This window comes from Pseudophryne corroboree, chromosome 12 (assembly GCF_028390025.1).
Source record: "Pseudophryne corroboree isolate aPseCor3 chromosome 12, aPseCor3.hap2, whole genome shotgun sequence".
In the NCBI taxonomy this organism is placed as follows: Eukaryota; Metazoa; Chordata; class Amphibia; order Anura; family Myobatrachidae; genus Pseudophryne; species Pseudophryne corroboree.
The window spans coordinates 72,973,314-72,994,924 of NC_086455.1; the positions used below are offsets into that span (position 1 = coordinate 72,973,314).

The 21,611-nt window shown below is 47.4% G+C and overlaps 2 protein-coding genes across 2 annotated transcripts in view; both read right to left on the reverse strand.

Annotated features, from left to right (window-relative positions):
- The window catches only part of EHD4 (EH domain containing 4), a 249,905-nt gene extending 241,139 nt beyond the window's left edge, over positions 1-8,766 (reverse strand). Inside the window, exon 1 of the mRNA XM_063947641.1 lies at positions 8,404-8,766. Coding sequence (XP_063803711.1) covers positions 8,404-8,537 — 134 coding nt within the window. The 5' untranslated portion in view covers positions 8,538-8,766. The remainder of the gene's footprint in view (positions 1-8,403) is intronic.
- Positions 8,767-17,027: 8,261 nt separating this feature from the next.
- The window catches only part of LOC134979927 (cytosolic phospholipase A2 delta-like), a 180,918-nt gene continuing 176,334 nt past the window's right edge, over positions 17,028-21,611 (reverse strand). Inside the window, exon 20 of the mRNA XM_063946540.1 lies at positions 17,028-20,030. Within this exon, the coding sequence (XP_063802610.1) occupies positions 19,789-20,030 (242 nt within the window). The 3' untranslated portion in view covers positions 17,028-19,788. The remainder of the gene's footprint in view (positions 20,031-21,611) is intronic.

Consider the following 21,611-nt stretch of genomic DNA (forward strand, 5'->3'; position numbering starts at 1 on the left):
GAATCTATCCTCACCATCTTATCAATCTCAGTACCTTGGGTATGAGAGGCAGAGGAGGAAACACATACCCTGACTGGTACACCCCCGGTGTTACCAGAGCGTCTACAGCTATTGCCTGAGGGTCCCTGGACCTGGCGCAATACCCGTCGAGTTTTTCCCAACGGTTTATAATCCTGTGGAAGACTTCTGGGTGAAGTCCCCACTCTCCCCGGGTGGAGGTCGTGCTGAGGAAGTCTGCTTCCCAGTTGTCCACTCCCGGAATGAATACTGCCGACAGTGCTATCCCATGATTTTCCGCCCAGCGAAGAATCCTTGCAGCTTCTGTCATTGCCCTTCTGCTTCTTGTGCCACCCTGTCTGTTTACGTGGGTGACTGCCGTGATGTTGTCCGACTGGATCAACACCGGCTGTCCTTGAAGCAAAGGTCTTGCTAAGCTTAGAGCATTGTAAATGTCCCTTAGCTTCAGGATATTTGTGAAGTGATGTCTCCAGGCTTGACCATAAGTCCTGGATATTCCTTCCCTGTGTGACTGCTCCCCAGCCTCGCAGGCTGGCATCCGTGGTTACCAGGACCCAGTCCTGAATGCCGAATCTGCGGCCCTCTAGAAGATGAGCACTCTGCAACCACCACAGGAGGGACACCCTTGTCCTTGGTGACAGAGTTATCCGCTGATGCATCTGAAGATGCGACCCGGACCATTTGTCCAGCAGGTCCCACTGGAAAGTTCTTGCGTGGAATCTGCCAAATGGGATTGCTTCGTAGGAAGCCCCCATTTTACCCAGAACCCTTGTGCATTGATGCACTGAGACTTGGCTCGATTTGAGGAGGTTCCTGACTAGCTCGGATAACTCCCTGGCTTTCTCCTCTGGGAGAAACACCTTTTTCTGGACTGTGTCCAGGATCATCCCTAGGAACAGAAGACACGTCAACGGAACCAGCTGCGATTTTGGAATATTGAGAATCCAATCGTGCTGCCGCAACACTATCTGAGATAGTGCTACACCGACCTCCAACTGTTCCCTGGATCTTACCCTTATCAGGGAATCGTCCAAGTAAGGGATAACTAAAATTCCCTTCCTTCGAAGGAACATCATCATTTCGGCCATTACCTTGGTAAAGACCCGGGGTGCCGTGGACCATCCCTACGGCAGCGTCTGAACTGATAGTGACAGTTCTGTACCATAAACCTGAGGTACCCTTGGTGAGAAGGGTAAATTTTGACATGAAGGTAAGCATCCTTGATGTCCCGAGACATCATGTAGTCCCCTTCTTCCAGGTTCGCAATCACTGCTCTGAGTGACTCAATCTTGAATTTGAACCTCTGTATGTAAGTGTTCAAAGATTTTAGATTTTAGAATCGGTCTCACCGAGCCGTCTGGCTTCGGTACCACAATAGTGTGGAATAATACCCCGTTCCCTGTTGCAGGAGGGGTACCTTGATTATCACCTGCTGGGAATACAGCTTGTGAATGGCTTCCAAAACTGCCTCCCTGTCCGAGGGAGACGTCGGTAAAGTCGACTTTTGGAAACTGCGAGGGGGAGACGTCTCGAATTCCAATATGTACCCCTGAGATATTACCTGAAGGATCCAGGGGTCTACTTGCGAGTGAGCCCACTGCGCACTGAAATTCATTGAGAACGGGCCCCCACCGTGCCTGAGCTTGTAAAGCCCTAGCGTCATACTGAGGGCTTGGCAGAGGCTGGAAAGGGTTTCTGTTCCTGGGAACTGGCTGATCTCTGCAGCCTTTTTCCTCTCCTTCTGTCACGAGCAGAAAAGAGGAACCTTTTGTCCGCTTGCCAACAAAGGACTGCGCCTGATAATACGGCGTCTTATTTTGAGAGGCGACCTGGGGTACAAACGTGGATTTCCCAGCTGTTGCCGTGGCCACCAGGTCTAAAAGACCGACCCCAAATGTCCCCTTTCAAAGGCAATACTTCCAAATGACGTTTGGAATCCGCATCACCTGACCATTTTACTGGTAGAATTGGACAACGCACTTATACTTGATGCCAGTCGGCAATTATTCCGCTGTGCATCATGCATATATAGAAATGCATCTTTTAAATGCTCTATAGGCAATAATATACTATCCTTATCTAGGATATCAATATTTCCAGTCAGGGAATCCGACCATGCCAACCCAGCACTGCACCTGTAGGCTGAGGCGATAGCTGGTCGCAGTATAACACCAGTATGTGTGTAAATACCTTTTTTTGGATACCCTCCTGCTTTCTATCAGCAGGATCCTTAAGGGCGGCCATCTCATGAGAGGGTAGAGCCCTTGTTCTTACAAGCGTGTGAGCGCCTTATCCCCCCTAGGGGGTGTTTCCCAATGCATCCTAACCTCTGGCGGGAAAGGGTATGCAGCCAATACTTTTTAAGAAATTATTAATTGTTATCGGGGGGAAACCCACGCATCATCACACATTTTATTTCTCAGATTCAGGAAAACTACAGGTAGTTTTTCCCTCACCGAACATAATACCCCTTTTTTTGGTGGTACTCGTATTATCAGAAATGTATAAAACATTTTCCATTGTCTCAATCATGTAACGTGTGGCCCTACTGGAAATCACGGTTGTCTCTTCACCGTCGACACAGGAGTCAGTATCCGTGTCGGCGTCTGTATCTGCCTGACGGCCTATGAGACGTCTGGACAGGCACAAGCTGAGTAGCCGGCTGTCTCATGTCAACCACTGTTTTTTTTATATAGAGCTGACACTGTCACGTAATTTTCAACAGTACATCCACTCAGGTGTCGACCCCCTAGGGGGTGACATCACTGTTACAGACACTCTGCTCCGCCTCCACATCATTTTCCTCCTCATACATGTCGACACACACGTACCGACACCCAGCACACACACAGGGAATGCTCTGATAGAGGACAGGACCCACTTAGCCCTTTGGGGAGACAGAGGGAGAGTTTGCCAGCACACACCAGAGCGCTATATATGTATAGGGACAACCTTACAATAAGTGTCTATCCCTTATAGCTGCTTATATATTGTTATTTTGCCAAATAAGTGCCCCCCTCTCTTTTTTACCCTGTTTCTGTAGTTGCAGGATGCAGGGGAGATTCTGGGAGCCTTCCTACCAGCGGAGCTGTGTGGGAAAAATGGCGCTGTGTGCTGAGGAGATAGGCCCTGCCCCCTTCACGGCGGGCTCTTCTCCCGCTTTTTACTGGAAAACTGGCAGGGGTTAAATACATCCATATAGCCCAGGAGCTATATGTGATGTATTTTTCGCCAACTAAGGTAAATTCATTGCTTCCCAGGACGCCCCCCCCCCAGCGTCCTGCACCCTCAGTGACCGGAGTGTGAAGTGTGCTGAGAGCAATGGCGCACAGCTGCAGTGCTGTGCGCTACCTTATGAATTCAGGAAAGTCTTCTGCCGCCAATTTATGGACCTCTTCTTGCTTCAGCATCTGTAAGGGGGCCGGCGGCGCGGCTCCGGGACCCATCCATGGCTGGGCCTGTGATCGTCCCTCTGGAGCTAATGTCCAGTAGCCTAAGAAACCCAATCCACTCTGCACGCAGGTGAGTTCGTTTCTCTCCCCTAAGTCCCTCGATGCAGTGAGCCTGTTGCCAGCAGGTCTCACTGAAAATAAAAAACCTATTTAAACTTTTACTCTAAGCAGCTCAGGAGAGCCACCTAGATTGCACCCTTCTCGTTCGGGCACAAAATCTTAACTGAGGCTTGGAGGAGGGTCATAGGGGGAGGAGCCAGTGCACACCAGCTAGTCCTAAAGCTTTTACTTTGTGCCCAGTCTCCTGCGGAGCCGCTATTCCCCATGGTCCTTTCGGAGTCCCCAGGATCCACTAGGACGTTAGAGAAATGACAACTTTCAAAGTGAGGAATTTTAACTCCACTTTACGCAAAGGTTCAAACCAATGTGACTGAAGGAACGATAATACAACGTTAAGGTCCCAAGGTGCCACAGGGGGCACAAAAGGAGGTTGGATGTGCAACACCCCTTTCACAAAGGTCTGCACTTCAGGAAGTGAGGCCAATTGTTTCTGAAATAAAATGGACAAGGCAGAAATCTGCACTTTAATGGAGCCTAATTTAAGGCCCGCATCCACTCCATTCTGTAGAAAATGGAGAAAACGTCCAAGGTCAAATTTCTCCACTGGTGCTCTCTTGGACACGCACCAGGAAATATATTTCCTCCAAATACGGTGATAGTGATTTGACGTCACAGCCTTCCTGGCAAGAATAAGAATAGGTATGACTTCACTGGGAATACCCTTCCAGGCTAAAATCTGGCGTTCAACCGCCATGCCGTCAAACGTAGCCGCTGTAAGTCTTGGTGGACGAACGGCCCCTGCCGCAGCAGGTCCTCGCAAAGAGGAAGAGGCCAGGGATCGTCGACTAGTAACGTCTGAAGATCCGGGTACCACGTTCTCCTTGGCCAATCTGGGGCTACAAGGAGCGCTGGAATGTTTGTTCTTTTTAGAAGTCTCAACACCTTTGGGATGAGAGGAAGCGGAGGGAAAATGTACACAGACGGAAACACCCAGGGTGTTATCAGCGCATCCACTGCCTCTGCCCGAGGGTCCCTGGACCTGGAACAATACCTCAGAAGTTTTCTGTTGAGGCGAGATGCCATCATGTCTATATGGGGAACCCCCCATCGAACTGTTATCAGTGTGAAGACCTCCTGATGGAGGCTCCACTCTCCTGGATGAAGGTCGTGTCTACTGAGGAAGTCTGCTTCCCAGTTGTCCACTCCCGGAATGAATATTGCCGACAGAGCGCTTGTATGTTTTTCTGCCCAACGAAGAATTTTCGTGGCTTCTGCCATTGCTGCTCTGCTTCTCGTGCCGCCTTGGCAGTTGATGCAAGCCACTGCCGTGACATTGTCCGATTGGATCAGAACCGGCAGGTTCCGAAGAAGATGTTCCGCTTGTAGGAGGCAGTTGTAAAATGGCTCTCAGTTCCAGAACGTTTATGTGAAGATGTGTTTCCGGACTTGACCATCTTCCTTGGAAGCTCACCCCCAGAGTGACTGCCCCCCAACCTCGGAGACTTGCATCCGTGGTTACCAGGATCCAGTCCTGCATCCCGAACCGGCGTCCCGCAAGGAGGTGAGAGCTGTGGAGCCACCACAGAAGTGAGACTCTGGTGTTGGGAGACAGAATTATCCTCCGGTGCATATGAAGGTGGGATCCGGACCATTTGTGCCAACAGGTCCCACTGGAACACTCTGGCATGGAACCTCCCAAACTGGAGGGCCTCGTATACCGCCACCATTTTTCCCAGCAATTGAATGCATTGATGAATGGAGACCTTTTTCGGTTTTAGCAAGAGTCTTACCAGACTCTGAATTTCCCGTGCTTTCTCCATGGGGAGGAACACTCTCTGTTGGACCGTGTCCAGTATCATGCCCAAAACCGCCAACCGGGTTGTCGGGATTAACTGTGATTTCGGCAAGTTCAGGAGCCAGCCGTGCTGTTGTAGAATTGACAGGGATAGTGCAATGTCCTACAACAATTTGTCCTTGGACCTTGCCTTTATCAGGAGATCGTCCAAGTACGGGATAACTGTAACCCATTGCTTGCACAGGAGAACCATCATTTCTACCATTACTTTGGTGAAAATCCTCAGAGCCGTGGATAGACCAAATGGCAACGTCTGAAACTGGTAGTGCGTATCCTGGATAGCAAACCTCAGGAAACTTTGATGAGGAGGATAAATGAGACCATGAATTCCCCCTCCTCCAGACTGGAGATCACCGCTCTGAGAGACTCCATCTTGAATTTGAATTTCACCAGGAAGAAATTGAGAGATTTCAGGTTGAGGATTGGTCTTACCGAGCCATCCGGCTTCGGCACCACAAACAGGCTTGAATAAAACCCCTGCCCCTGCTGCGCCAGGGGTACCGGGACCACAACCTGATTTTGAGACAAGTTTTGTACTGCACCGCAGACCAGAGCCCTGTCCGGAAGCGAAGCTGGTAAGGCTGATCTGAAAAAACGGTGAGGGGGAACATCTTGAAACTCCAGTTTGTACCCTTGGGACACAATACTCAATACCCAAGGGTCTAGACCCGAGCGAACCCAGACCTGACTGAAAAGCTTTAGGCGTGCCCCCACCGGTGCGGGCCCCTGTAAGGGAGACCTGGCGTCATGCGGAGGATTTGGCAGAAGCCGGGGAGGACTTCTGCTCCTGGAAACCCGAGGATGTGGGTACCCTCTTGCCTCTTCCTCTGGTAGCCAGGAAGAGGTTTCCTCGGCCTCTTCTATACTTGTTGGGCTGAAAGGACTGCATTTGATAATGTGGCGGTTTCTTCTGTTGCGTAGGAACAGAAGGTAAAAAGGTAGATTTACCCGCGCTAGCTGGCGATACTAAATCAGTAAGACCGTCACCAAAAAGTTCACCTCCCTTAAAAGGAAGAGACTCCATATTTCTCTTGGAATCAGCATCAGCATTCCACTGGTGAGTCCAGAGCGCTCACCTAGCCGCAACGGATATAGCATTCGCCTTAGCACCTAGCAGGCCAGCATCCCTTGCAGCCTCTTTCAAGTATGCAGCTGCATCTCTGATATAACCAAGCGTTACCTGGATGTTATCTCTATCCAGAGTATCCCAATCAGAAGACAAAGTGTCCATCCACTTTTCAATAGCACTACTGACCCACGCAGACGCAATAAGAGGCCTGAGCAGCGTCCCTGTAGTAGTGAAAATAGCCTTTAGGGTAGCCTCCTGCTTACGGTCCGCCGGCTCCTTAAGGGCTGTCGATTGGGCTGCAGGGAGGGCTACCTGTTTAGACAAACGCGCCAGGGCTTGGTCTACTGTGGGGGGATTTTCCCATGTATCCCTATCAGACTCGGGAAAGGGGTACGCCACTCTGATCCTTTTAGGAATCAGAATTTTTTTTTTTTATCAGGGCTATTCCTAATGCTATCAAAGAGAGCGTTCAGGTCAAAACAAGGAGGAAAGGTAACCGAGCACTTCTTTTCCTTGTCAATAAGGACCCTGGTTTCAGGTGTAATAGGGTCCTCATTAATATTCAAGATATCTTTGACAGCAACAATCATATACTGAATACTCTTAGCCAATTTAGGGTCCAACCTAGAATCAGCATAATCGACATCGGCCTCAGAGTCCGTGTCGGTATCTGTGTCAACTAACTGGTCAAAACTACGCTTGTGCGACCCCGCAGGGTCTTGCATTTGTAATAAAGCGTCCTCCACTGATCTTTTCCACACCTGGGATTGAGATTCAGACTGATCAAATTTTTGATTTAATGACGTGACACTAGCATGCAAGGCCTTCAATGTAGTTAACCAATCTGCAGTCGGCGGTGCCGACAGGGCCTCCCCCAAAACATTAGGTGTCCCTGATAAATTATCCCCTGAAGAAGGATAATCTGCCTCCGACATTTCGACTACCCAGAGACAGCACACACACCAAGTCTGTGAGGGAACACAAAGGGAAATAGCCAGCTCACACCCCAGCGCCAAATAAGCAGGTCTGACCACACTAATAAATGTCCCAGAGCTGCTGCGCTTTACATATAATAAATAAATATCCCCCCCCCCCCCTCTTCTGTTTTGAGCCTCCAGGTACTTGCTGCGGGTGAGGAAGGACCAGCGACTTCACTGAGGAGGAGGAAAATGGCGCCAGTGAGCAGTGAGGAAGAAGCCCCGCCGCCAATATGGCGCGCTTCATCCAGCTTAATTTTATATATTTATCCTGGCGGGGGTATTGCGGACAGTGCCTGGGCACTGAATAACATTGCCAGCCAGTTTATAGAGGTAACAAGCTCCCCAAAATAAAAAACCTAACATTAAGTCTTTTCAGAGAAACTCTAAGAGCTCCCCGAGTGCCCTGTGTCTCGTGGGGGCACATTTCTAAAACGGAGTCTGGGGAGGGATATAGAGGGAGGAGCCAGGTCACACCCCTTTGAAAGTCTTAAAGTGCCCATGTCTCCGGCGGATCCTGTCTATACCCCATGGTCTTTTGAGATTGCCCAACATCCTCTAGGACGAAATAGAAAATCTCAATAATGACACTAGAAATCCATCAGCAAGTTGCACAATCATATGATCATTCAGTCATTGGTTCCAATTGTTGAGAATGAATCTGCCAGGTATCAAAGTCCTCATCCAAGGAAGCGTATGCACATTTTCTATAAGAATCAGTCACAGGTCAGCCCCTGTGCGAGACACTAGATTAGAGGCGTAACCATGGGGTACCTACCTGACGAAGGTGGTACAAGTCGGACATGGTGGTCCCTACCTGATGAAGGTGAAGTCCGACATGGTGGACCCTACCTGATGAAGGTGGTACAGTTGGACATGGTGGACCCTACCTGATGAAGGTGGTATTACAGTTGGCCATAGTGCACCCTACCTGATGAAGGTGGTATTACAGTTGGCCATAGTGCACCCTACCTGATGAAGGTGGTCTTGCCAGAGCTGTAATGTCCCATCAAAAGAACCATAGGCACGTTCTTGAAGTCCGCGTTCTCCAGGGCCGGTGAGTGGAACTCATGGAAGCGGTAGTGTTCCTCCAGAGGCAGCATCATTCTGAAGTACAGGGTCTGCAGGCTGCCGGCCACTGTTCGCACCGCATTCTTTCCACCGAAGCCGCTTAACCCCCCCCAACCAGCTGAGCATGTCCGGGTCTGCGGTACCGCTGTCAGTGTCAGCGTGCGCTACCGGGGTTAAGGCTAAATTCGACTACTAGGCGCAATGACTGAGTAACGTCAAACCCACGTGTCTGCCGCGGCGAGTCGCACGGTCGTGACGTCGGAGGTCCTTTTAGCCCATTTGGATCTAAATATACCGTACTTTGCCGTGCTGGCGGAGAGCCGCCACCAATCCGAGGGCACCGTGACGTCACCCCGGGGTGACCATGGTAACGTGTACAGGCTGCTCCCTCATACCAGTTACTAGAGGTGACACAGCCGTAGTTCATCACTGTCTGTTACCTCCATTATTATTTCTTTATTTATTTATTTATTCATTGATTCATTCATTAACAGTTTCTTATATAGCCAAATTCCGTTGCACTTTACAATTGGAGATCTGTCAGGCCAGTGACAGGTACAGCAGTGTGAGGGTGGGATTGCAACTCTGCCCTTCACTAATATATTCATTTGTAAACTTACCCATTCAGTAATTAGGAAATATTATATGGGGATGTAGTTATAATCCCAGCGGTCAGCATACCGATGCCAGAATGCCGGCAGGGGGCCCAGGACTATTCGCACTCATGGTTGTCCACGACACCCGTAGAGTGGGAATAAAACCTGTGGTGAGTGAAGTGAGCCCGCAAGGGGCTTCGTTTCGCTCGCACCGCTGATGGTATTCTGGCGGCCGGGATACCAGCATCGGTGTGCTGACCAACGGGATCCCGACTGCGAGTCACCCATCCCAACCCTAAGCACAAAGCTAGACAGGGGTGCAGGGCCGGTGCTAGGGTGTTGTGCGCCCCCCCTGCAAACTATAAATTTGCGCCCTCCCATGTTCGACAAAGGGTCAGCGAGCGCCATTGGCACACGCCAGGAAAAGGGGTGTGGTCTCACAAGTAAGGAGCATGAACACACAATAGTAACCCCATTTAAATTTACCCCACACAGTAGCACAATCTTATTCATCTTATACATAATGCCCCACCCGTAGTAGTAGGATCCTTATATGTAATGCACCCCAGTAGTAGTAGCATCCTTATATATAATGCCCCCTCAGTAGTAGTAGCGTCCTTATACATAATGGACCCACAGTAGTAGCGTCCTTATACGTAGTGCATCCCCCAGTAGTAGTAGCGTCCTTATACGTAGTGCACCCCCAGTAGTAGTAGCGTCCTTATACGTAGTGCATCCCCCAGTACTAGTAGCGTCCTTATACGTAGTGCATCCCCCAGTAGTAGTAGCGTCCTTATACGTAGTGCACCCCCAGTAGTAGTAGCGTCCTTATACGTAGTGCACCCCCAGTACCAGTAATAGTAGCATCCTTATAAGTAATGCACCCACGGTAGTAATAGCGTCCTTATACATAGTGCACCCCCTGTAGTAGTAGCATCCTTATATATAATGCCCCCCTCATTAGTAGTAGCGTCCTTATACGTAATGCCCCCCCAATAGTAGTAGCATCGTTATACGTAATGCCCCCCCCCCAGTAATAGTAGCGTCCTTATACGTAATGGCCCCTAGTAGTAGCGTATTTACATGTAATGCCCCTCCAGTAGTAGCGTCATTATACGTAATACCCCCCCAAGTAGTAGTAGCGTCCTTATACGTAGTGCACCCCCAGTAGTAGTAGCATCCTTGTACGTAGTGCACCCCCAGTAATAGTAGCATCCTTATAAGTAATGCACCCACGGTAGTAATAGCGTCCTTATACATAGTGCACCCCCTGTTGTAGTAGCATCCTTATACATAATGCCCCCCCTCATTAGTAGTAGCGTCCTTATACGTAATGCCACCCAATAGTAGTAGCATCGTTATACGTAATGCCCCCCCAGTAATAGTAGCGTCCTTATACGTAATGCCCCCCAGTAGTAGCGTCCTTATACATAATGGCCCCTAGTAGTAGCGTACTTACATGTAATGCCCCTCCAGTAGTAGCGTCATTATACGTAATACCCCCCCAAGTAGTAGTAGCATCCTTACATGTAATGGCCCCCCTAGTAGTAGCGTCGTTATACATAATGCCCCCCCCCAGTAATAGTAGCGTCCTTATACGTAATGCCCCCCAGTAGTAGCGTCCTTATACATAATGGCCCCTAGTAGTAGCGTACTTACATGTAATGCCCCTCCAGTAGTAGCGTCATTATACGTAATACCCCCCCCCAAGTAGTAGTAGCATCCTTACATGTAATGGCCCCCCTAGTAGTAGCGTCGTTATACATAATGCCCCCCCCCCCCAGTAATAGCGTCCTTATACGTAATGCCCCCCAGTAGTAGCGTCCTTATACATAAGGGCCCCTAGTAGTAGCGTACTTACATGTAATGGCCCCTCCAGTAGTAGCGTCATTATACGTAATACCCCCCCAAGTAGTGGTAGCGTCCTTATACGTAGTGCACCCCCAGTAGTAGTAGCATCCTTGTACGTAGTGCACCCCCAGTAATAGTAGCATCCTTATAAGTAATGCACCCACGGTAGTAATAGCGTCCTTATACATAGTGCACCCCCTGTAGTAGTAGCATCATTATACATAATGCCCCCCCCTCATTAGTAGTAGCGTCCTTATACGTAATGCCCCCCCAATAGTAGTAGCATCGTTATACGTAATGCCCCCCCAGTAATAGTAGCGTCCTTATACGTAATGCCCCCCCAATAGTAGTAGCATCATTATACGGTAATGCCCCCCCAGTAATAGTAGCGTCCTTATACGTAATGCCCCCCCAATAGTAGTAGCATCGTTATACGTAATGCCTTCCCAGTAATAGTAGCGTCCTTATACGTAATGCCCCCCAGTAGTAGCGTCCTTATACATAATGGCCCCTAGTAGTAGCGTACTTACATGTAATGCCCCTCCAGTAATAGCGTCATTATACGTAATACCCCCCCAAGTAGTAGTAGCGTCCTTATACGTAGTGCACCCCCAGTAGTAGTAGCATCCTTGTACGTAGTGCTTCCCCAGTAATAGTAGCATCCTTATAAGTAATGCACCCACGGTAGTAATAGCGTCCTTATACATAGTGCACCCCCTGTAGTAGTAGCATAATTATACATAATGCCCCCCCTCATTAGTAGTAGCGTCCTTATACGTAATGCCCCCCAGTAGTAGCGTCCTTATACATAAGGGCCCCTAGTAGTAGCGTACTTACATGTAATGGCCCCTCCAGTAGTAGCGTCATTATACGTAATACCCCCCAAGTAGTGGTAGCGTCCTTATACGTAGTGCACCCCCAGTAGTAGTAGCATCCTTGTACGTAGTGCACCCCCAGTAATAGTAGCATCCTTATAAGTAATGCACCCACGGTAGTAATAGCGTCCTTATACATAGTGCACCCCCTGTAGTAGTAGCATCATTATACATAATGCCCCCCATCATTAGTAGTAGCGTCCTTATACGTAATGCCCCCCCAATAGTAGTAGCATCGTTATACGTAATGCCCCCCCAGTAATAGTAGCGTCCTTATACGTAATGCCCCCCCAATAGTAGTAGCATCATTATACGGTAATGCCCCCCCAGTAATAGTAGCGTCCTTATACGTAATGCCCCCCCAATAGTAGTAGCATCGTTATACGTAATGCCTTCCCAGTAATAGTAGCGTCCTTATACGTAATGCCCCCCAGTAGTAGCGTCCTTATACATAATGGCCCCTAGTAGTAGCGTACTTACATGTAATGCCCCTCCAGTAGTAGCGTCATTATACGTAATACCCCCCCAAGTAGTAGTAGCGTCCTTATACGTAGTGCACCCCCAGTAGTAGTAGCATCCTTGTACGTAGTGCTTCCCCAGTAATAGTAGCATCCTTATAAGTAATGCACCCACGGTAGTAATAGCGTTCTTATACATAGTGCACCCCCTGTAGTAGTAGCATAATTATACATAATGCCCCCCCTCATTAGTAGTAGCGTCCTTATACGTAATGCCCCCCAATAGTAGTAGCATCGTTATACGTAATGCCCCCCCAGTAATAGTAGCGTCCTTATACGTAATGCCCCCCCAATAGTAGTAGCATCGTTATACGTAATGCCCCCCCAGTAATAGTGGCGTCCTTATACGTAATGCCCCCCCAATAGTAGTAGCATCGTTATACGTAATGCCCCCCCAGTAATAGTAGCGTCCTTATACGTAATGCCCCCCAGTAGTAGCGTCCTTATACATAATGGCCCCTAGTAGTAGCGTACTTACATGTAATGCCCCTCCAGTAGTAGCGTCATTATACGTAATACCCACCCCCCAAGTAGTAGTAGCGTCCTTACATGTAATGGCCCCCCTAGTAGCAGCGTCGTTATACATGATGCCCCCCCTGTAGTAGTAGCGTACTTACATGTAATGCCCCCCAGTAGTAGCGTCATTATACGTAATGCCCCCCCCCCCAATAGCAGTAACGTCCTTATATGTAATTGCCCCCCCCAGTAGTAGCATCGTTATACATAATGCCCCCCTGTGGTAGTAGCGTACTTACATGTAATGCCCCCCCAGAAGTAGCAGCATTATACGTAATGCCCCCCTCCCCCAAAGTAGTAGTAGCGTCCTTACATGTAATGACCCCCCCAGTAGTAGTGTCGATATATGTAATGCCCCTTCCCCAGTAGTAGTAGCGTCCTTACATGTATTGCCCCCCCCCACAGTAGTAGCATCCATAATGCGTGCGCACACAGACATACCTCACACACACAGTTCACACATATATACACACATACACCCCCACCATACACACACACATACATTTCTTTCTCACCCTCCACTTACCTAAGTCTGGCTGGCCGCCACTGTAATTGCTGTCCCTTTCTCTAAAGCAACCTGATCCGTGTAGCCCCGCCCCCTTCCGGCCCATGTAGCCCCACCCCTTCCATTCCGTGTAGCTCCATCCCCTCCTCTGATCCATACAGCTGCTGTAACACAGGTGAGGGGAGTAGGCTTTTCATGCTGCCAGCGCCACTGCCTGTCATACAGTGACAGGCACAACAGCTGGCAGCAACAGCAGGGGGGACAGGACGGCGCAGCAGCAGGGAAGGGATGCAGAGCAGGGGGTGCGCCTCTCCGTCCCAGCGCCTCCCTGCACTGCATCCCTTTGCTGAGCGGGTAGCGCCGTGCCTGCAGGGGTGTGTACCTACAGATTCCTCAGCTGTGCAGGCAGAAGGTACAAGTGCCTGTGCAGTGCTAGAGGTGAGGTGCAGTTGTTTCTCTTAAAATTAAAATCACCAAGGCCTGATAAAGGACACAGGCTGACCAGCTGGCACCCCCATGTCAAGGGTTGACCTACTAATGAGTTGTAGTATCATTTGTTCCCTCATTTAAATTTTTATATTCTCTTAGTAAGTTGATCTGGAACGATGAGCGGTGGGAATTCAGAATTAATGCTGCCTCTTTCCCTCTGGCTTAAAAAAACATCTTTGGGCCTTTCCGGACACTCTCCTTCTTGCTTATCTCAGTGACCTGACCTCCTCAATGCATATCTCCCAACATGACCCCAGGAGGGACAAAATGCTCTGCTTCTGGACTTTTCACTTAATTTAAGATTGCCGGCACCTGTGTTGAACAGGTTACTGAATAAGAAAGGCTTTTCTCTGGCAATCATAGATTAAGAGTGAAGTCCAGGAGCAGAACACTCTGTCCCTCCTGGAGAGAGGGTCAGGTTGGGAGGTTGTGTCATAGTCGAAAAAGATCATGATACATATCCCTTGTACTAACCCCTCATGCACACGCACGCTGCTCGTGCACCTGGTCCCCCGTGCGTACACATACCCGCAAGTTGCATAAGAGACGCTCCAGCGTCTCGTGCGCATGAGATGTGTACTTACGGCGGAGTTTGTGAGCGTGTAGCGTGCGACTCGATCGTTGTAAATTTAACCCAAATAGTGCATTTTGTAGATAATATTCCCCTGGACCATGTCAGCGAGTATGATTAGTTTAAACAGTTCCTGGACAGAAAGATTCCTCTTTGCATGATAGGAAGGGTCAGATAAAGGTTGAAAGGTGGTGTCTAGTATCCAGCTGTAGGGTATTTTAAGGGTAACATTCCGGTGTTAGTTAGGAAAGGATCGCTCGCTCCTGCGTATAGTTATGTACAGAAGTAGATTATGAACATTAACTGTATTTGCTGTAAATTACACATGCGGCGGGAATCCTGAGGATACCTCCCACCAGAGCAGTTGGGGAAAGACACAGCCCACCTGTTCAAATCCACCTATGACCTTTGCTGTAATGTAGAGACACATCCCTGTGTCCAATGAACAGTGAGATTACAGGGACCATTGTATTGTGAATGTATGTTGTGTATATAAAGACCACTGTTGCCTGGCCAGCCTCAGACTCTGAAGGCTTTCTACCTGAATAGCTGAGGACTGGATCCAGGTCGCGCTTGCGAACGATTTCCCACGTATGTATATTCTCTGTAGCCATTGTTCATCTTTATTCTCTGTTATTCTGTTAGATTTCCTTGTTAGCTTGTAGTGTATAACTTGTATCTGTTTTCCCCTTTTTCTCTGAATAATCCACGGCGGTGTTAGAGCCGCCGTGGTTGTAACAAAACCCGGTGTTGTGTTTTCACTTTCCTGCAAAAGGCTTTCTTAGCGTCTTAATCGCTCTAACAGCATACACATTGTTAATGTTTTTAGGCATTACATCATTGCAGTATTTGACTACTAAGGTTTAGAGTATAAGTATATCCTTACATTGTTCTATTAACAAGGTTTACCGTATATCATTCTGTGAGCGTCCGTGCCACTCGTGTCTCACTCTCACGGCGCAGCGTCTGCTACGCGTCTGCTACGCTAAGTGCGTACCCCTACGGTACTCAGTGCGCAAATAGCGTACTTAGTTCGTAATAGTGTATAGCTTTATGTTTAAAGGTAATATTTGACATTATCAGTTGTCAACGGGATTTCATGATGCCTTGTGTTTTGGGACAGGTCGTATTTTCGCCCTTCTACAGCCTTGCCCTGAGCACACATTTTTAGCGTTGGCTGCAAAAATGTGTTGTTTTACTCTGCTCATGCAAGTACTAACATGCATCATACTGGCCGACTTTATGTTTCTCCTCTCCATGAGAAGCCCGGAGAGGAAATGCAGCTGACCATTTTAGGGACAGGACTAAAGGTCTCATGCCATTAGACCCCACCTCCTGACCCATTGCATAAAACTATCACAAATCATAGGACCTGATAGAACCGGGTATTATCTCCCCATCCTGCCCACTTCAGGAGATTCACTTTTGGGGCTCTAGGGGGACTACTCCAAAAAAAATATCAGGAGTCTCCTGCACCTTCAGAAAGAATAGGCAAGTTTGACTTGTGTGTTGATTATGTTTGTATTTACAGCTGAGATGTGTCTAAACATCATACTTACCTACTTTTGATGTCTCCTCTTTGGGAGGAGACACTGCTGCTGCACACTTTGGGGTGGATTAGGGCCGGGTGCTCACGTCATTAGGTCCCACCCCCAGCATGGGAGAATGCAGCAATCTGTGGGTCTGTGGTGAGGGGGTGGGGATAAAATCATGCAAATTGCACCATTTAGCTACGCCCCCTCCATACAGTGCTGGAATTCCTCTGTTAATCTCCCACACCCTGCTCGCTTCACTAGGAAGCAGGCGGGTTGCGGGAGATCATCCTACCCTTCCGGGTGTGCATGGACTACCTGAAAAATCGGGAGCCTCCCACAACTTCCGAGAGAGTAGGCAAGTATGCTAAACATAATGTAACTAATACAGATGGACATATTTAGTTTGTGTGTGCATATTTATGTAGTTTGAAAACTTATTTGCACATTTAAATCACCTCCTGAGTCGGATCTTGAGGGGATATTCCATTTACCTGTACCATGCATTCCTCCCTACTTTGCAGTTCCTTAAACTGGCACATATGGTGAAAACTGATGCAGCCATGTCACAATGTGGGTGTGGCCATATCCCATAGGAGTACTTCATACACATATTTGTTGCCACATGTACCAGCAGGGGTGCAGAGGTGGGACGGGTACTAATTTATTGTTCCAGTGTCCCTTGGTGGTGGTGTGGGGAGGCCGCTTGTCACTCATTGCTCTGCAGTGAATAGATGCGTCTGTTCACGGGAGAGAGGTACAGGAGGCATGCCAGCAGCTCCCGGAGGGAAGGGCATGTACCCCACAGTGATGACCATGCCGCCTTTTGCCAGGGACACCCCATTTTTCGGGTGCATGCGCCTTAAGTGCATACAGGAGTCCCAGATTCAGCCTACACAATGTTGTGAGGTATGCTGCTATATGATACACCAGCGTGGTATGATATGCTACACATGAAATCTAGCACACTGACCAGAGCAAAGATAACATACAAATAACACAATTTTTCTTATTAGATTCTATTGCAATTAATTTAATTTTACACATACAAATATACAAAAAGTGTAGTCAACAGAGTGCAATATTAATACATATACAGGTGGTTAAAAAAGTCCCTGCGCAGTGAGTTCTGTCTCTGTCTGCAGATCTCCTCTGCAGCCATGGGAGGCAGAGGGGGGGGGCAAAGACAGTGGGAATCGCAGAGCTACCAGAAGACCAGGGCTTATTTCGTGTACGGTAAGTACAGTGTTTATAAACAATTATGTTATCATATTACTTAGCACACATTCTCTGCAGGGAGACTTGCTTAATGCAGTCACAGCGGAGGGACTTTTTGGACTCCCTGTATTATTTATTTTATAACACACTAAAGACATTGTAGGCACATCATAAAATATAAAATACATCATTTATTGAGAAAAAAAAAAACCTAAACTAGACCACACACACACTAAAAGGTCACATAAATAGTGTTCAAGAATACAAGATAGTCAAGTGTTATTGATGTTACTTACACTCTTTTTTTTTCTTGTATTTTTGTTGTTTTAATCACCACCATTATAGTTTAACTTAAGAATTACATTTACTAATTCAGTATCAACAAAACTGCACTCTTTGGAAATAGTTGGGAGGGGATGAATCAGTTCTATTTGCAGGGTGAGTGTGACAGACTGGAGGGTTGTTTACACATTATATTTCTAGCATCTCTATAAGTGAAGCATCTCTCGCCTTTTAAAGTTTTTTTTTTTTTTATAATTTGTTAAATATAAAAAAAATAAAACATATATATATAAATAAATAGGACCTGATTCTGAGTGGGATGAATCCGCAGGTACAGGCACGGTTCACGGATTCCAGCATACCGCGCCAATACTGAGCCAATGAAATTAACGACTGCACAATTAACGACTGCATGCAGTCACGTAGAGCTTTAGTATATACAAAGGCTTTTTCTCATATTAGCATTACCTAGTACGCAGGCCGCAGTGGCTTATAGAAATGTGCCGCTAATGCGACTGACTCAGAATCCTCTCCGTACCCTTTGTATTTATCCTTGTAGTTCAGATTACGTCCATGCCAGTCTACAGGGATTACATTTAGAAATGTTTTGTATGTGACATCATAGGAGGAACTCAATTGTTTGTGTGAAGCTAGATGCGCCCGAGCTCCCATCTAAAGTGACAAGAAATTGCGGGGCACAATTCAACTTGTTCTTTTTTGCGCTTGTCGCGCCCATACAGACCGTACTTAGCCACATAAAACAGCTAAACCCGACAAAAATGCTGGGCAAGACGCAAAAAGTGCCAGTTGGGTGCCCAAACTGGCCACTTATTGCTCAATTCAGCTCGCCACCTCTAGGAAATTGAATCGCTCCATCGGGCGCCATCTAGTGGCTGCAGGCACCATAAACAATTGAATTCCCACCATGTCTACAACACTATGGTTGACTGTCATGACATTGATTGCAGTTTGCTCTCCAAACCAGGTTAAAAGTAGGAGAAATCGTTATAATCAAACTAAAATACACGTTAATGCCTACTGATACCTGCATAACTTAATGCTAATTTCTAAATGAATATCAAAACATCACAGCCGCAACTTATTAACACAGGGACCTAGTTCATGGCTAATTTAATTCAGCCCCAAAAATGGGGGATACTGTAGACCAATAGGAAGTTGCTATCGGAAAGCTTATAGCTTCTAAATGGTCTGCAGGGTCACACCCCACTCCCTTATTAGAGACTTATTCAGCTGGCTAACATTATTAAACAACATATGTATAGGGTTGTAGATCAATAATGCTGCAGCCCCTGGGAACAACTTCTTGAGCATGCAATTCCCAAAGATCAGCAATGCACCTCCAGAGCATGACCCTGTTGAAATTAAATAATTTGCAAGTACACATAGTGCTTAGTAGAGTACAATACTTGCTCATGTCCACTAGGCAGGAATGCATCAGGCAAGTGATTACACATGCTCCAGCTGCACTACTATACATGTGTCCGTCGGCACATGAGCAAGCGGATGCCTCCAGTGATAAATCTGGGCTGTCTGTAGATTGCATTAGCTATCAGGGCCAAGCAAAGCATTCCAGAGCTTAGCAAATGTATAATTGTAGCAGCTCCCATAGAAACATAAGGGGGCTGCTTTTGCAATCGAGAAAGGGGAATCCAAGAGATCTGCTGTGGTTCTCCGTACAAACATCCTAGGGATACTTAATATTTGTAGGTCTCCACAAATATGATTTAATAAATAGGCTCCACAGCAACATTAGCTCTCAAATGCCTTTTGCTCTTCTGTAAATGTGAAATGTCCTGAATACAGGAATGATCAAGCAACCTCTTACAGCAGAGGTTCTCAAATGCGGTCCTCAAGGCACTCCAACAGTACAGGTTTTAAGTATACCCATGCTTGACCACAGGTGACTTAATTAGTACATCAGTCAATTTGATGTAACCATCTGTGCTGAGCTATGGATATATTTTAAACATGGACGGTTGGGGTGCCTTGAGGACTGCGTTTGAGAACCTCCGTCTTACAGTATATAATTATTGGTGATTTGCGTCACATTATGCATGGTGTTGGCTGATTCAGACAAAGTGCTCTTTTGTACTTTACAAAACTTAATTGCTTTTAGATGAGCAGAACTGTGAAGTTCTTAGACAAAAATGAATTCCGAGGGACCATGGTCAGTTTGAGACAACAAGTGTTCATATAAATAGATATTTTGTGCACAATTTAAATATGTATCTTTCACCACATGCCTGGTAAACGCTCACCAGCTGCTGCGTTAAGTTGCTGATGTTTGATACTCTAGTACCCAGTAATTATGCCTATTGTTTAGTATGAGCTTGGTACATTTGACTTAAAAGGTTCCTAGCTTTCCTCCTCCTTAGAGTAGTCTGCAGCGCATCTATAACCCGCTGCTTGTTGTTCAGGAGATTGTACTGTGTGAGCTTCATCAGCCTATCAAAGTCACCATCACTGTAAGTAAAGTTTGTCAGATAATAGGGGGACCATTTTCCCGTAACTTCCACATTCCCATCTGACAGCTCTTGCGGAGATCGCAACACCCCTGAAATAAGACACACTGAATTTAGGAGAGGTTTCAAACATGCAGTTAGGGATATACCTAATGATTCAGCTTGCATAGTACAGGTATTGTAATTATAAACACAGCCCACTATATAACAATGCAGCCAGTGCAATAAAACACAACTGAAAATGTCATATCATAAAGCAAACACTACAGGAAAATATATATATATATTTCTGCCGCGGGGTACACTGGTATTCCACAGGGAATAACATTGGGGTGTAGAGTTGGATGTTGAGCTGAGGCACCAACAGGCTAAAGCTTTGACTGTTCCCAGGATTCACAGCACCGCCTCCTCTATAGCCCGCCTCCAGGCACTGGAGCTCAGTTTGTAAGTTGGTGCCTGCAGTGCAGGCAGCTAACAGGCTGGGCTGCTCTGGGCAGCCCTGACAAGAGCTTTTTTAAAGAAAAAAGAAGACATCAAAGGCTGCAGCACAGGCATGTCAGTCTGACATTCTGCGCTGTGGCTCCATCACCTCCCTCAGTGGCGCTGTATACTCCCGCGCCCTGGTTGCCGGGTACTTGCAGCGGAGGCTCTCCGGTTCCCATTAGGCACACATCACCGCTGCTGCTCTCCTGGATCACGTGGTCGTACTTCACGGAGGGCGTAAGAGGGTCCCCTAGCTGGGACCCGCCGAAATCGTGATCCGGTTGCGGTCCCGGGAGACGGACCGCGCCGCTGGCGTGGACACTGTTGCTGTGCAGGGACCCCACTATATCCATCAGGGCAGGGAGCACTGCTATATGAATATTTAGTACAAGTATTCTGTGAACTAGTCCAATGCAGTTTTATTATTATATGTGATAATTTCTGCATTTTACATGTGACTGTGTATGCCTATAGCTGCTGTGTGATTTCCATTCTGTGTATCTCACACATATTGCTATCACTAAATTCTGTTCCCTGGGGGGCTAAGTGCATCAGGGTCTCATATACCATATATTGTTCCCCAGGATGTACTGTTTTGTATTTTTCACTGTGTGTTTCAGTCACTTCTAACCGATTTAATCATCTTTTTGTGTTCTGCATTTGTGGTTACATAACACAGGGGGTTATTTACTGGTATTGTGTTTGTCTGGCTATATTGTACTGTTACGTCCTAAGGCTACATTACCAATAATGTCTGCTACACAGTGCAGAAAATCCACGGACGCTCCTGCCTCATGCAGTGGTGACGCCACGGATTTACCTGAGGAAAAGATTTCAGCTGAGGGTTCCGGTACTGGATGTTCTGCACCCCCCAGTCAGCCTGCAGCACCAGTGGATCAAGACCCACCTTGGGCTGCTTTTTCAAATATGCTGACTATGCTTGTAACACGACTTACACCCCCTGTGGGACCTCCTGTGCCATTAAAGTCACATATTGTCCCTGTAGTTAATCCACTATGGGCGGATACTCTGTCATCCCAGATACAGCAATTAAATCAGTCCCTGGTTAAACAAAAGCCTAACCCTCGCCCTACTAGGACCAAAGGGTCATCTAAATGGGCCGTTTCTTCCTCACAATCCACTCATGTTTCAGATACTTCATCAGATGAGGATGGGGAATATACTGATCC